Source organism: Thermobia domestica, chromosome 2 (assembly GCF_964235325.1).
Source record: "Thermobia domestica chromosome 2, izTheDome1.hap1.1, whole genome shotgun sequence".
NCBI lineage: Eukaryota > Metazoa > Arthropoda > Insecta > Zygentoma > Lepismatidae > Thermobia > Thermobia domestica.
The window spans coordinates 184725144-184742433 of record NC_137455.1 but is presented as its reverse complement, the minus strand read 5'-3'; the positions used below and the strand labels follow the sequence as shown (position 1 = coordinate 184742433).

General features: G+C 36.8%; 1 protein-coding gene across 5 annotated transcripts in view; it reads left to right on the top strand.

The window, feature by feature from the left end:
• The window catches only part of LOC145678157 (maternal protein exuperantia-like), a 107239-nt gene extending 90157 nt beyond the window's left edge, over positions 1–17082 (top strand). For 4 of the 5 annotated variants that reach the window (XM_081748244.1, XM_081748243.1, XM_081748257.1 and 1 more), the window contains one exon: positions 15507–17082. In XM_081748244.1, coding sequence (XP_081604370.1) covers positions 15507–16718 — 1212 coding nt within the window. In that variant the 3' untranslated portion in view covers positions 16719–17082. Of the gene's footprint in view, positions 1–4226; positions 4299–15506 lie in introns of those variants that run through there. The other variant, XM_081748252.1, reaches the window with a different exon arrangement.
• Positions 17083–17290: the final 208 nt, after the last annotated feature.

The following is a 17290-nucleotide window of genomic DNA, read 5'->3' as shown; positions in this document are numbered from 1 at the left end:
GGTCTTGAACTGCTCGCCCGTCAACTTCCACTCAATATTTCTTTGTGGCTGATTTCATTCTTGGCATGCACTATGGGAATCTCATACCGAGCCTGGAGCTCAAGAGATTGCCACTTTCTTTGATCACGCTAACTTATAGATCCTCAACGATGGCAGTGCTACTCATTTCACTACCACTACGGGTTCCTACTCATTTGGTCTTCTTCTTTTGTAGTCCACAACTTGGACTCCACCTAACGTGATGAGTGCATAACTATCTCTGTGGCATTGACCATTTTCCTATCATTTCACTAGACTTCCGCTCATCCCTTCAACTCCTTTCACTGCTTACAATTTACGTAAAGCTCATTGGGGCCGGTTTTCTGTGACTTTTTAATTTCCTCTAGAACTTCGTTCTTCTGTTGACCATTTTGAGGCCTTCCAGTGGAGTATAATGGCAGCAGCACATAACCCATTCCTATCTATGATTGTTCTCGGCGTAACTGAACAGTTCTCTGTTGGTCTGAGGAGATTGGCCACGCTATACTGGCCCGACGTCGAGCTCTTCGTTCTTTCCATTGTGCTCCTACAGATAATTTGACTCCGTTTCGCCTTGTTCGTACTCGCTATTTGATTAAGCAAGCTAAATGTCATAGCTGGCACACTTATTTCATCTCTTACTACTAGGAGTTCCATGTCTGCGGGCTGGTCGCAGTTTCTCCAGAGGCATGTTTCTTCTGTTGCAGTCCCTGCCCTTATCATCAATGGTGTGTTAGTCACTGATGAAGGATGAAGACAGAGTTATCACTGAACTGGGACGTTATTTTGCTGCTGTCTCAAGATCTACTCAATACTAAACCGGAGTACCTCACTCGAACAACGTACCGAGGGTACGCCTCTTCAGTTTCGCTCTCGGAATACTGAACCTTACAATCTGGCTTGATCCGCTGCTGAACTTGATACCGTTCTGCGTTCTACGAAGGATACGTGCAAAGGCAAACAAAATCTTGAATTGGATAATCATATTTGACTTGAAGACTTTCCCTGCTGACTGGCATGAAGCATACATTATTCCTATTTTGAAGCGTGCCAAACCTGCCACATTTAGCGGAAGCTGCCACTTAATTTCCCTGACTAGCCATCTGTGTAAACTTTGAAGAAATTACCAATATTCGCTTAATCTGTTTCTTGAACACAACAGACGTATTTTCAATCTCCAATGTGGCTTTCGGTGCTTTCGTTCAACTACAAGTCATCTGATTTATCTTGAAAATGCTATCCAGGAAGCCCTTCGCCCTCAAGAACATCTGATAGCAATCTTCTTTGATTTAGAAAAGATCTAAGACACCGCTTCGTGTTACGGGATTTTGCGTCAGATGCATTTCTGGGGCTTACGTGGTCACTTGGCTCTTGTCCTCAAGAACTTCCTTCAACGTTGTTTTCGAGTCAATCTTGGATTTACTATTTCTGCTCTTTCCGCAGAAGAATGGAGTTCTGTAGAACAGTGTATTGAGTGTGACTTTGCTGTGGTGGTGAACAGCGTGATGTCGCAGCTTTCCACTCCTATTCATGGGTTGCTTTATATGGATGATTTTACGATCTACTATCGCTGTCGTGATCTCCGTACTATTACACGACAGTTGCAGTTAACGCTGAACCGCCTTCAGCGATGGTCTGCCAGTACTGCTTTCACCAAAACACAGTGTTCATTTTCGTCGCCTCTGTCACTATGCCTGTGGACTTTGTTCGTTTTCTGGGCCTGCAGTTTGACAAGGACTCACCTTCGCTGTTCATATTCGAGACCTCCAGTACCACTGTCTCCGTTCCCTGAACTTATTGTCTGATTTCTCATCTTTCCTGGAGTGCTGATCGTGTGGTGATGGCAGTGTTGCCGATGGTTCTACTTGACCTTCTATATTACGTTACTTGGATCCTATTCATAATCTTAGACTTTGTTTCCAGAATATGCTGTAGATAAGTATTGGAAGTCGTTTAGAATGAATATGGCTGTGCCAACAAGTATCAGAGCAGAAATGGTAAGGGATTGCAAGATTTACGTATACAGGATGGACCATTTGTCTTGATATCATCCTTGTAACTTTTGAACTAATGGGGGGGGGCGGAAACTGAAATGTTGTACCATGCAAATATCGGTGGGGAGACACTGGCATACCCTGTGATACCACGAGACTAAAAGTGTTGTCTACTCACATAGTTATACTTGTTTTAAATGGCATTACGTCAGATTATTACAAATCGACATGCAAAACGAAAACTTACCATTTGCCATCCACTGCTGCAGATTGCATTTCTTAGTTTACAACACTGAATGATAAATGTAACATTGTGAGTTTTCATTCAAAGTGTAGATTTAAAATATGTAATAACCTGACCTAGTGCATTTTAGAAAGTACGTTATGTTGGGTTGGCAACACTATGAACCTTTGGTGCCCGTGCCGATATTTGCATGGTACAAAATTTCAGCGTTATTTGTCCATCGTCCATTTGTCTAATATTTACAAGATGGACGTATCAACATAAATGGTCCATCCATATAAAAAATACTCAGCGTTCCAAGAATACGTTCGATCTCTCTTTTTATCCTGCGGTACGATTTCCAGTTTCGACATTGACCGCCATACTAAAAATAACATTACAAGCAGAATCTTGGTATGGAATCAGTACCGCAAGAATAGTTTCCATTTCAGACTTTACTGTATTGCAGCTGGCAGCGGTAAGAATCTAATACCACGTCCGATTCCAAAATTTCCGTAGATTAGTGAAAATTCTGTGAAGCAAAGTTGAGTGAAAATGCATATATGCATGAATCTAGTGGATGTCAAGAAACAGTAATACGTTTTTATGGCAAATCGCCATTTCAAACACTTCAAAGAAGGCGGACGATGAATGTAAAACAACGAATTTTTGTTTAACTCCAACGATACTATACTTACGTTAGTTAAAAAAAATTGCGTTAATTGACAAATAAACAGTAGTTCTTCAGTTGAATGCTGGTTCAATTCTTCTGTCAAATGATGGTTCACTGTTGAAAAGTGTTTGAGATGTAAATTACAAAAACACTCCCTTATTGCAGAACGAGCAGGAGAAGGGGGGGTATTGGTGTCTGTATAGTGTTGGAATGCTTGTTTCTAGTACGTTTTAGCATTTCATCAGCGAAGCGGGTAACATTCTATGTAAGTTTCAAAATCAGTAATAAGTTACGATCTCTTCACAATTTAAGACTGAATATTAAGTTTGTTACATGTTTCACTAATGATGCTAATAGTAAAAGCAGAAAAACTATCTTCGGGATAAAAATAAATCTAACATTCAAATGCACCTATATTAATTAGTAGTGATTAATATTGTTATTGTTCCAGACATCTGGCCAGCCTATAAAACTGGATTACTAGCAGCAGCACTATACTTGTCTTAGACATTTTTCTTCAGTCTAAATCTCAAAAGGTGCAGAAAACCAATCAAAGTTCTTTCATACGTGTAGTACTGATCCTCCTAATCGTTCATGGTTTACAGAATATCAAATCGCTTGGGCCTCATTTAATTTCTTCGTCATATGGAATCTTAATCTTATATATAAAAGAGAACGCACAAATCCTTTGTTCCCTCATCACGCTAATACGGCTGAACCAATTTCTTTCATTTTTGGGGGGTTATTAGGATTTGGACCCTAGATGGTTTTTATCATATCACTTTAATTTTTAATTACCAGTGTCTTGAGATAATTGACCATTCAAGTGTCCATAACGTACAAATCCTTTGTTAGTTCATCATAGGTAAAAATAAACGTATTTATATGCAACCCGCATGACCGTGTCACTCGGCGGGTTAACATAAATGACAGGCGATATAATGTTAACATTTACTGCAATCTACTATGGTTTTTATCATATCACTTGAAAGCGAAAAAGTAAAAATTATCTAAGTAACAAAGTTTATTGCGTTCCGGGGTGACCGCAGCGAAGCGGGGTGAACGCTGCTAGTTCATTATAATAGAATTATTATAAATTAGTGAAAACTCAGCGAAAGTATATAATCCCCAATTACCTTTGATGAAAATGATAAGTTTTAAATAATCCTGAAAATAAGTTTTAAATCAACTTTATTATGCAACGATTATATTTACGTTATCTAATCATATTCCAGGAGTGTGGTAATTTCTTGATAAATGTTATATAATAGCTCGAGTATCAGTAGTATTAACTGACGATTGGTAGATAAAACTGATCTTATGAAAAAAAGAGAAATCCTTGTTATACGTAGTATGTATGTGTGCAGTCTGTCTGGGAATTATATCCATTGTAAGTAATTTTTGTCTGTAGAATTAGTGGTTTCATCTTACATGCGTTGCAGGTCTCATTCAGAATATGTACAGTTGTCAATTTTCTCACCTTTTAAAAATGTTTAGTTTGTTTACTGATATTAAAAAAAAAAAAAAAAAAAACGATGCACGAAGACTCCAATGATAATGTTATTTCAATATGGTATATAAATATGAAACGGAGGAGAGATTGTTTAATCAGCAAAGTAGAGCAGCATTTTTTTTCTTTTTTGTTTGAATAAGTTCCTGTTTTTAACCTGATTAGTGGCCGTTATTTTAAATATTGTCAGTCAGTAATGTCCCGACCCCTTGATTTCTTTTTCTTTCTTTTTTTCTTTTTTTTTTAATACATTTTCTGCGCTGCACCAAGACAGTCCAAGAATGAATGGTGATATACTAGGGAAAAGTACTCTGCCAGTCAGTGTAATGCAGTTCCGCTAATGGTTAGTTTCTCAAATGAAAGAGTATATATCAGCTTCAGGCGCGAGGAAGTAAACAAAACACAACCAAGATATGAAGTAATATAACCTCCAGATAAACTTTTTTTCAGTAATTGTCTAGCTCTTCAAACTATGTTGCAAGTCCCTGGTTGTTAACTGGCTTTCATGTTTTTGAATCATTCTCGTAATAAAAAGTAGTGATGGTATTAATGTAATTCCTGTGAACTTTGAGCCATGTACGCAGAGAGAGATCCGGACAGACTTGAGTCATCGCGACGTTTTTTTAGCTCTGAAATTAAGGAACACCGAAAGTGTAACACCGCGAGGACATACCTTTCAGAGGAAGAAATGTGGTATCAATATTATGGGTAACCAGCACACAATGCATGACGCGCTACAACATGTTTGAATAATAAGTTTCCCAATCGATGGATAAGACGGGGAAGACCTGTCACATGGCCGGCTCGTTCTCCAGATGTAACGTCGTTACTTTTCTCTCTGGGGGAAACTGAAGGACATTTTCTAACGGATGTGCCAACACCACCAAATGGTATATAGCAGCGCAGTAATATAGCCTGTAGGGTCATTCCACATGCGATTCTACATTCTGTGGAGCGATCTTTGCGTGTGCGCCTAAATGCCTGTATCGCATCGGATGACCATCATTTTGAATATAGTTTAACATACTAGATTTATGCCCGTTGCACATGTCTCTATCATTCGATCTACTGTCATGTTTATTGTCATTACGTTCTTGTACAGTTTCAAATAAATGGTACTGATGATATCCCATGTTTACTCCTTCCCTCTCGAACGCGATACGTTCGTGTTTCTTCGTACCTTCCCATGGTTTCTAGCAGCTCATACGTGCCGCAGTACTGATGGTAAAAAAAAAAAAAAAAAAAAAAAAAAAGTCACGTATCTTTCTATTTGCAACCATTCTCGTGGTAATGAGAAGGAGTTTGTGCTCTTTACGGGCAAGACATGCTATCAGAAGCAAAGACAATTCACAATTCAAACGCTTTCGTTCTGTAAATTTCGATGCCTGAGATGCTCCTTGCAGTAAATGATCAATTACAGCAAAAGTGGATGATCTTGTAAAAGCCGAGAAAGACTGGCATGTAAACAGTCATGACATTGCCAGTGACCTAAACATCCATCAGTGGTAAACCATTTGGAGAAAGCTGGCTACAAAAACAAGCTCGACGTTGGAGTGCCACATGATTTGACTCAAAACGTTTACTTGATCAAATGTCCATCTGTAATGAAACATAAAGAACTCAAACCATTTCTGCAGTTGATCACGAGTGACGTATAATGCATAATCTATACAACGGTATGAGGAAAATTGTGGTGAAAGCAAGAAGCAGTTCCACGGTCTGTGGCTAAGTCACACTGACACCCAGAAATGTTACGCTGAGAGTTCGGTGGGAGTGAAAGGGCATCGTGCATCTCCAGCTGCTGGTGCCGGGCAGAACGATAGCCTCAGATCTGTATTATTAACAATTAGCGCAAGTAAGCCATGCAATTCAAAGGAAACTGATAAAACTGTTCAACAGAAAGTGTGTTCTATATCATGCTGACAGTCCCGGACCACATACATCTTTAATTACCCAACAGAAATTAAATAGCTTGGCTGAGAGATTTTAATTCATCCACCGTATAGCCCAGAGCTAGTACTGTCAGAGTAATTTGTTTCGGTCTCTGTGGAACTCCTTGAATGGTGATAAGTTAGTTTCAAAAAAGGCTTGTGAAAACCGTTTTTTTAAAAAAAAATAAAACAGAAACTCTAGAAGTTCTATAGCGACGAGATTACGGTTTTACTGGTAAAACTGGCAAAAGGTCACCGAATAAAATAATGCATATGTGCTTTTATAAGGTTATTTTCAAATACTATTAGATCTTAGTTTTGACCTGAAGGCTCAATGCTTTCTAGACAACCTGATATATAAAAGGTGCCATACTATGTAATAGGTTTTCATTCTGTATAGAGAGAACGAACGCTATTTTCTATACACCCCTTGTTCAGAATCCTATAGCTGCCAGTGATTGTCATAAATGTCCAAAAATGTTTCCTTTATAAAGTACGTTTGATAAATTTTCAGTAGAAGAGATACTCTTGCGACGAACCACATAAAATAGAGGTTATAAACTAATTTGTTTGTGCGACTTGTGAATTGTCCTGGCTAACTTCGTAAGATTCTCGAGAATCAAATATTGTAAATACGAGTAAACTTACTACCTAGACCTCGTAGTAGATCTAATTTTCAAAGGCAGACCCCCATACTTCAGCTTAATTCTTAATTCTAACAGAATAAGTTATGCCTATCAATCAGTAATGAGTTCAGATGACGATCTCCGGGAAAGGATTTCTATACAAAAGAAGTAAAAATAATGCTATGAAGTTAGTGGTAACCCACACTGAGTATGAATAGATATGGCTTTGCGAAGGGGAGGACTTCGCATTCCCGGGCCACTCCCTGAAATAATCACTGCTATCAATATTTCTGAGACCGAAAACTGTTTTTCCTGTATTATCATGTAAATATTTTTATATGTTGATTTCGCAATTTATTTACTTATATCAGCTATGTATCTGTATAATGATAACAATCAGTTTGTCAGTCTGGGCTCCGTAATGTCCGTTGAACGCGAAAAGTTTAAAATGACCTTTAAAAATATATCTTATCTAATGTAAAGAAATCCTAATCGTCTGTCGATTTATGAAGACAGCGAAGTTACGACGTAGTATACTTATCTTCCACTCACCCAACTTCCACGCTCTCAGACACGAGATCTCGTAGTGTATATTCGTGGAGACGAATTGAGGTTGTATGCTTAATAAAACTTCTTTTTTTTTCATTGAACTCATTAAATAAGCATAATTATTAATAGAATCGTTAAATCATTCTTATTCGTGATCACCATAAATATGTCTTTATGCAAAGGAAATATATTATTAGAGCTTTTTTCTAATTATATAATATGAGGGCCTGCTGAAAAGTTCGTAGTAGCCCAACCCAGAGAGATTGCACATGGAATGATGAAATTTTACAATTTTAAAGAACATTTCTCTGTACGTACAAAGCAAATTTTCATATTAATAACGAAATTATTACTGTGTTTCTCAGGCCCTTGAAGTGATCATTTATACCCAATCAGCGAATTTTACGAACACAGATCAGAACTGCCATCAAATTTTTATTCCAAGGAAAATCACCGAAGGAAATTCATGAGAAAATCAGTGAAGCAATACAAAACTCTTCGTCATATGCAGAGGCGAAGAAGTAGATGACACTTTTAAACGTGACTATTTCTCAATAGATAATTCTCTACGTGCAGAAGGACCAGAAACTGTGATAATCGCTGAAATCGCGGATGAAATTCATATTATTATTGAAAATCGCTGAATCTCAGCCATAGTTGTGGCAGAGATTGTGAGCATTTCTCGAACGCGTCAGTAGCATAATTCAATAATGACTTGGGAATACTCACTCTCGGAAAAACTAGTTCCTTAAAATCTGTCAGCAGATCAAAAACGTGAAAGAGTGAGGTCATCGAGAGAAGTCATCACCAATTTTTGACCGCGAAGCTGACCAATTTCTGTTACGAATAGTAACCATGGACGAAACTTATTTAAATTCTGAACTTATTTACAATCCTGAAACGAAATAGCAGTCAATGTGACGACAGGTTATTCTTTCTCAAAGAAATTCCGAGACAGAAGTCGCTGGGAAAGTATTTGCTACATTCTTCTGGGATAAGCATGGATGGGGTCATACTCATAGACTACTGCCAAAGGATTAGACATTTATTGCAGAGTAATATTCTGTATTACTCACAAAAATTGCAAGTGCAACGAAGCGAAAAACCAAAAAAGCAATTAGCACAGTACTGAATCCAGCACTGCAGACTCAACTCGCATTGCTTGACCTAGGGTTTCAGTATCTTAATTATCCTTATTCCCCAGATCTACCTCCACGAGACTATCACGTATTCCCCAAACTCAAAACACCACTTGAAAGGACGCTTCCAAGGTGAAGTTGATTTTGGGGATTCCGAGCCCCCGGGTTCACCCTCTGCGTACGTCCTTGTGTATATATAGAGTATACCTTTTATCTTGATACGCCATTGTAACTTTTAAACTAATGAATGAAAAACGCTAGAACTTTATACCATGCAAATTTTTACGGCGGGACATTGTTTAACATGCCCGACAACAGGGCCGGATCTACGAATTATTGCGCCCGTGGCGCCCCCTTCCTCCCAAGTCTAAGTACCGTATGTCAGAGATGGGAACAAATCTGAGGTTAAAATGTATATTTTAAAAAGTTCGTCATTTGTCATCTTTCTCCGTTTTATAACTTTTACTGAAACTTGTGTCCACATACGAGTCTGAATCCAATTACGAAGCGTATTCAAAATGTACAAAGTGAGAAGTATTACGAGTACATTGCAGAAGACATTTTCTCATTTAATCGAAATACAAACAGATACATTATTCAGTGTTTACCTTTTATTTATATTAAATATTTATGATTCGTATTAAAACTTAGATTCTGAAACAGATTCTTTTGTTGAAACTCATTTATTTCGAAAATAAATTTCTCAGGATTTTCCTCGTAAGAAATTCACAAAAGTTATCCTTGTAGAAAATGGAACTTTGTTCTATACACCTATTGGGACCTATTGTGAAATGTCCTACATATTTAAACGCAAAGTAATAAGTGTTGTAAAAGAAAAAAAAAATACACAAGAATTCAAACAAGTTACTTAGAAACATCGGGTACCTTTGACAACCTGTAGCTTCCTCTTGTGTTGACTCAGGAAATTCATTGACTTACTTTGATTCCTCCTATGTATATGCTTGGCTTCACTCTGTGCGGGCCTTCCACCTGAATGTAGATAATTGTGTATATTGGTTTTTCTCATGTGATCTTTTCAAATTTGTATATTGGCTTCTTCTCGCATGAGAATGTTGGCTTCACTCCGTGTGGACTTTCCACCTGTATATAAATTCGTCGAAAGGGTATTACTCGAAATTGTACTTTCCATGTTGTATAATTTACACGATCCTGAATAACAGTATATTTGGCTCGTAACTGATTAGGCACCCCAACATGTATTCTGAAAATGTACGTAGTTCGCGACTTCGTATACATGACCTCGGGCCATCTATTGGTTGCCTTACAGAGGGTGGTTTCCGTCAGACGCATCGCACGAACCTAATGTCGGTATTATTTTGTCTTCTAAACGATTATAAAACGTGTAACTAAAGCACAATGGTTTGCTTTTGAGCTACTAACGAATATATTCTTACGCAGAAAGTTCAACTGTAGAAGGGTGATTCACTATAAAATAACTATATTACTTAACGACATTAAAGAAGTATTATGTATAAACATGCCCACTGATAGATCTGCTCGTGGCTCCAGTTTCATTCAGTCTTTAAGTTGGAAAGATTGCTACTTTCTGGTTCCTACCTAGAGCATTATGGTAAAACAAAACACAAATAAGAGTTATAAGAATCCAAATAAGAGTTAAGAAAAACACTTGATCTAAATGTCTTGATCAATATAACAATTGGATCCAAGACTTCATGAAAAAATGTTTGTATAATTGGCCTCTTCTGTTGGAACTAAAGTTTCACTAGCCAGTCTGTTCTTGAATAGCAGAAGGATAGAAATAGTTGTTTATTGTACTGTAGTTCAGGTCTACGAGGGAACAGATTAGGGAATCGGTTACATGACGAAGCAAACCGCTCTTACATGCTGTGCTTGGAGAGTTTCTGATACTGATGTAATTAAAAGTCAGCGCTCTGAGAGACAAACGGTAAGATTAATTCTCGTTCTCGTTGCAGTGCGTATTTGTAGTTAATGCTAGGTGTTGTTTTATACTTTTAAGAGCTTTAGATTTTTGCCATCATTATGTTGTATAATGAATCTCTAAACAGGATGTTTTAACATATACTGTTAAATAAGTATATTTGATATGAAAGCAGTTTGTTATGCATGAGAAATCTTAAAATATATTTTTCTTCATCATGGTACATGAATATATTTTAAATTTCTAGTAAAAAATCTCGCACCGAAAAGGGAGTAGCGATGTCATTTTATATATCATACTTGAATGCACTTCTATTCCTGTTAATGTCGTTATATGTTTATAGTGGCCTTTTTTTCTTTTTTTTCTTCTTTTTTTTTCCAGAAATTAGCTGTGTGTTCAATAAATCACGAAACTTTTTTTCCTCTGTAATAGTAAGTTTTAGAGCCAAACCATAGTGTTTCTCGGAAAGTTTTATAGTAACATTGTACTCACTCAATACCAGTATCATTTGAAAGAATGTTTCAACTAGGATTTCTGTTGCTTGTGTAGTATGGAATATAAACGTATGTCAATTTTTTCAAGTATTTTATGCATGCACTGCTTAAAATTTTAAATGTACACTACTCTCTCGCTAACCCGGCCATTCCTGGCACATATGGGTGCCGGATTATTGAGTGTCTGACATTTATTTGATTTATTTATCTTGTTATTTTTTTCTATTTATTTTGTAAACAGGGGATATAGCGTACTATACTTTATTAAATCGAAGGATATAATTTGAAAACATAAAGGATATACTTCATTAAATCCAAATATACATTCATTTTCAAAGAAAACATAGTGAGTGATACTACTCAAGGACTATGAAACATGTCCCTAATTTTTATATGTCGCAATGATGATACGCAACGGTGGCATGCTTTATCACGCAACTGAACTGTAAATAATGCTACAATTTCGAATACCTACAATAAATAAAGCATTGTTGCGCATGCGCACGATAATTGTGCACGTGTTTTTGGTTGGAGGCCGGACTACTGAGGGCCGGATTAGCGAAAGTCTCGTGTACTTGCAGTTCCCACTGTAAGATCTTCGAACCAGAAAAGTCTATGAAACTGAAACTTCGGCGTGATGTTCCGCATCAAATAGGTTATTTAAAAATTAAAAAAAAAAAAAAATCCTTATTGAAATACTAATTTTATGAGAAATCTAAATTCTGTAAATTGAAGTATAAAAGTGTATTATAGATGGTTTATTATATAACTTTCAAAACATCAATATAGTAACCCTACATGATGCCACAATAGTTTAAATTTTATGACGAGTGTAGCTAGTCATTGTGCGATTTGACACCGGGAGGCCATGACGAGCTAGACTTATCATTTCAATGCAAGGGGTCTATTCAGTGACGACGCTTTAATTTCTTGTAAGGGGAGGCTAACGAAGGGAGGGAGATTTTTAGAGCCAGTTAATTTTTAGTATACCAAAGAGAATAGTCTGCTTGCCCTACAATCCAATACGTCTGAGACATGCTTAAACACCAAGGAGGCGCTCGTCCACTTTTCCTCTTTCCGTCGCGCCGCTGTTTCTATTTAATGCAGTAATTTGGAGTATGTGGCAAAATTTTACTCAGCTTCAGAAACATCAATTTGATTTTCTTCTGTCTGAAAAAGGCATTTGATACAAACTATAAAACAATAGGGGCGCATAAATAACACTGATAGTCTGCTCGTAATTTATGTAACAAAGGGCGAATGAGCAAATTATAGTAATGTAAAAAATATTTGATATTCTCAACCCTTGTTCCCCATTCCTTTAAGTTTTCTGTATAAGTATACTCTTAAAAGCATGTGTATTTATTTCTAAGTAGTTTATCAGAATTTTCACTTTTTTCTTATTTCAAACAAATACAGTAAAACCACATTAATGCGGACTCCAATAAGCCGGACTTCGCTTAATCTAGACAAGTTAAAAAAACGAATGCAAGGTTTTAAATTCGTCGCGTAACTCAATGACTGTTAAGTATACGGTATTTTATTTGCCCGTTGTTAGCAAATAGTGTATTACAGTAATATATATATAAACAGTTGTCAATATGTTACAGTACGTAGTAATATTTTTAGTTCTTTACCCTTTAAATGGATCGTAATAAACATCTTTCATTGGTATACACAGAAATTTAATGCGTTTTCTACTGTTCTAATTTGAATCAACCCGGTGAACTTGCCCCCCAATTAGTCCGGATTAACTAGGTTTTACTGCACTATAATGCCTTAAAAGGGAAGTTCGGTAGAAAGCACTCGCCTGCAGAGAAACTAAGCATGCCATTTGAAAGACCAATTCATGCTGATTACAACAAGCTAATAAAATTCCTGTACGGTTGAAGTTTGAGATTCAACGTTCAGTACGCCAGAAGTATCTACATAACCGAAGTATTCTATGGCGAAACCTGATGGTTTGAACTTGCTACTGCTTGATCACTGGGGTCCATTCAAACAAATTGTCCATTGCAAGTTGGATGACGGATGGCAAAGACTTAATGGGTAAGAATATACCAAAGAACTGATTCGATTGTACAACCATTTGATGTGTTTGAATTCCGAACAATCAAAGATTATGGCAGGAGATTTGTACATAGTATGAAACTTCATTCGGACGTTATGATGTACCAACGAAGCAATCAACCTTACTAATTACTCAGTTCTGTCACCACGATATATTGGGTTGTTTCAGTTTGCGCTCTACAAGGCAGGTTACCGAACAAATTATACCCCATACCTTTTGAATCACCTGTCGAATTTGCTTTTCGCTTTGGTTATGCGAACTCTTCCCTTGACGGATGCAACGCAATTGCACATAAAATGTTCATGGTACAATGAAGTCTTTTTGCCTGCGATATTTCTTCATAGAACAGAACAACAGTAATCAATTTTCATCTTTAACCTATCATTATTGTGGACAGTGCAGATAATGAAATTTTAACTAAGAAGACCATTAGTTATTGCAAAACAGTTTTCTTTTCTGTTAGCTCAGATAGATTTTAATTCGTATGTTAATATTTGCTGCTAATAATGTTGTACTTAACGCACTTAAATTCACATAATCTATTTTCTTTTGTATAAACTTCCAAGTTTAATCTCTCGAACAATTCTCAACCGTACAAAAATTTTATTAGCTAGTAATCAACATGAATTGGTCCTTCAAATGGCATGCTTCGTTTCTCTGCAGGCGGGTGCTTTCTCCCGAACTTCTTTTATTAGTTCATAACATGTAATTTTTCTTATGTTAACGTACTTAATGGATCAACTTTTTCAATAAAACTTCCATTAAATAAAACTAATTTGACAGGATAAAAATTTGACTGAGTATTGTGGAATACTATTTTATTATTTTTTACATTTCCCCCTTTTTTCACCTTCTCCAAATATAGAAAATTACATTTTCAGTATAGGTACAATATGAAGGAGAGACATGAATGTGAATGTGAAACATGTTCCATAATGTTTTCTTAACACTTAATATGCCATCTCAATATGCCTTGCTAAATTAGTACGAGGATTATTTTCAAAATTTCAGGAATTTGATTTTTTTATTTACTAATTTTCATCTATATTGTAATTTGCCAATATAGTGTCCATTTAATTGTATGCATTTCTTCCAGCGTGAAACTAGCTTTTTTAACAACTTGTTCCAATAAACTTTTTGGGGTGTCTTTTTTATGACCTATTTACATTCCGTTTTAAATAATTTTTAAATCGTTCATATTCTGAAGACCCGCCACGTAAAGGTTTTTTTTTTTTTTTTTTTTTTTTTTTTTTTTTTTTTTTTTTTTTTTTTACTAGGAAATACAGTAAATACAAGGAGCCAGGATAGGTTAGTTAGGAGGTGGAAGTAATTCTCAACGCAAATAATTTAAAACCTTTCTTTCGTGGCCCTTATGGGACCATAATTGTCTTGTTGTAGTAAAGATATCACGTGTAGGTTTTCAGGATGCTTTTTAACAATTGTTTGTAAGAGCTAGACGAAAGTTTGAATTGTACTACGCATTAATTGTACTTGGGAGGATTATCCTATTACAATCCCAAAAATAGTAGTTATTGACAGCAGAAGAAACTACGTAAGCATTTAAAAGGGGTACTTCAGATCTGTACCATTGTTTAGATTGACATTTTTGTTTCTGACTTGAAGTGTAGGATCCTGGTTTCATCTACAGTTAAGCTGCGCCAAAGTGAATAGTTATAGAAGCTTGTGAAGTTAAGAAATTTGCACCCTGTTCAGCGTTTGTTCTGGCCCCCACCAGTCGAGGTACCCAACAAGCTTGAAACCTTGCTCCCGTCTGAAAGATTGTGTAGAATCTCACTTCCGTGTATCAACGCCTACACTTGCACTAATCTCACGAATAGTCACTAGTCTGTCGTTCTAAACAGTATCTCTACAACAGTAATGCTTGCTCATTTGTCAGTGGTAGGTCATCCGCTGCGTGGGTCTTCTTCTATGCTCATTCTACTGGCTCTAAAATGATCAATCTAGCGATACAATGTGCTTTCATATTCGCTAATCCTCTTCCCCAAAAAGACTACAGATAGAAGTGTAATAATTTGACAATTGTACGCCCTCTTTCCACAAAAAGAAAATAATGGAAGTTGGAGATTTGATATTTTTTATAGCTGCAGTGTAAACAAACACGCCCATTTTTCCGAAGCAGTCAAATCATTCTGACTAGTCTTGAATGAGATCTCGAGAGAAACGCGTCAGAATTTGTCTGCCAGTAACTGTAATAGTGAGCATACTTTTGTTTATGTAGAAATTCCTAGAATTTTGAAAATATTCTTGTAGATGCAGTAGATTTAGAGAATATTTTGTCATGTACAATATATGTACATTCCAAATACATATTAATGTATTTTTCTGTCTATTTACAGGACATGGTGTCAAATGCAAATGAGCCTGCCAAGGATGGCCCCCGCGTACCAGCTGGAGAGTACCGTCTGGTAGCTTGGGACCTAGATACTACAGGACGAAGACTTATCGATGAAATATGCCAAATTGCAGCATATACTCCAAGCAGTTCATTTTCTCAATATGTAATGCCTTTTCGGGATCCAAATCCCGGTGCTCAGCGAAGACATAATATCAGGGTCATTACCATTGGTCGTTTCCGAATGCTCAAAAATGTAAAAAATAATAAATTGCTCAAGACCAAAAGTGAGGTTTCTGCCCTTAGCGACTTCATTGAATGGCTGGATAAAGTCAAAGGTCCCTCTAATGGGGTTATTCTTATTTGCCATGAAACTCGTAAAGTTATTACACCGTTACTGATAGAAGCACTGCGCAAGTACAATTTATTTGATGCTTTTAAACATGTGGTTAAAGGTTTTGCTAATGGGTATAACATAGCTGAAGAGAAGTGTGCAAAGTCTGTCAGGTCATTCTCATTACGCACACTTTCTCGAATGTTGCTGAATCGGGAAGATGATTTGGACAATGCAAGTGATAGGGCTCGTGCAATCTATGAAGTTCTTCAACGAGTATCCGGTGTGGAGGATACTGACAAGCAGGGAGGGGGAGATGGTGACGAGACAGAGGCTACTAGTCGACTTGTTGAAGCAATAAGAGACTTCTGCCATCCAATTGACACGGAAGAGGAGTATCTAGCTGGTTTAAAAGACGTTGTAGAGAAGCAAAATTCGCTGCGCCCAGTATTTGAAAACCTTCTTCGCACCGGGCGTCGTGAGCGACAACGTGCTACCTATTTGAGGAGGCTTCTGGCTGAAGCTGGACTTGACTACCCTACTCTCCAGAAAGATTTCCAGGAAGGAGGAAAGGAGAAACTGGACAAAGAAGTTCAAGCTAGAACCAAAGCAAAGCCGAAGGATCTGGAGGAGCTTCTAAATCTTCTAGGCAGCCATTTCGTTCCTAATGAGGATAAGAAGACTGAAGACACAGCTACTAGTCCGCCCAATGGTCCTGCAAACCCTACTCAAACTAGTCCACCAATTAAAGCTGGAGATACACCGACAAAATCGACAATCAAGGCTGAAATTACTGAAAGATCTCCAAGCACAGTTGTTAACTCTAACTCACTTGGGACACAAACTAGCCTTACCGATTCAGCTCTCAGCTCCCCAGAGTAAACGAATATAAAGATGGATTGGAAAACAAAATGTTCCGTTTGTTTGAGATAAACAGGATTAATTGCCAAACTTGTTGTCTTCTTTTTTTGTTCATTTTGTTTTGATGCAAAATGTAATTCTTTTTGTTACTAGCACAGTCCATTAATTGAAATATTATTAACTAACGTTTGGTTTTTCATAATTTTGTTTTGTCATGGACTGTAGAACATTCCTGAAGATAAGGAACATCTGGCAATATTTTTTCTTTTTCAGATCAACAGTAATCTTTGAGTCTGGTTATGTGAACATTTTCAGATCTCGCTGTTTGTAAGGTAAAAGAAACTGTTAAATAAAAAAGAAACAGTTACCACGTTCATAAATATAATGTTTATTTATTTATTATTAATTATAGTACATTTTAACAAGTCACGTGTCAATTGTATATTTTACTTAAATTAGGGTCAGCAGATTTACAAATGAAGAAAACTGCAGAGTCGGCAAATTGGCATAATTTGACAGTCATGATATTCATACCTGTGAAGGAAAAACTCGCTAACTTTTCAAAATAATCAGATTATTATTTATTTAACCTT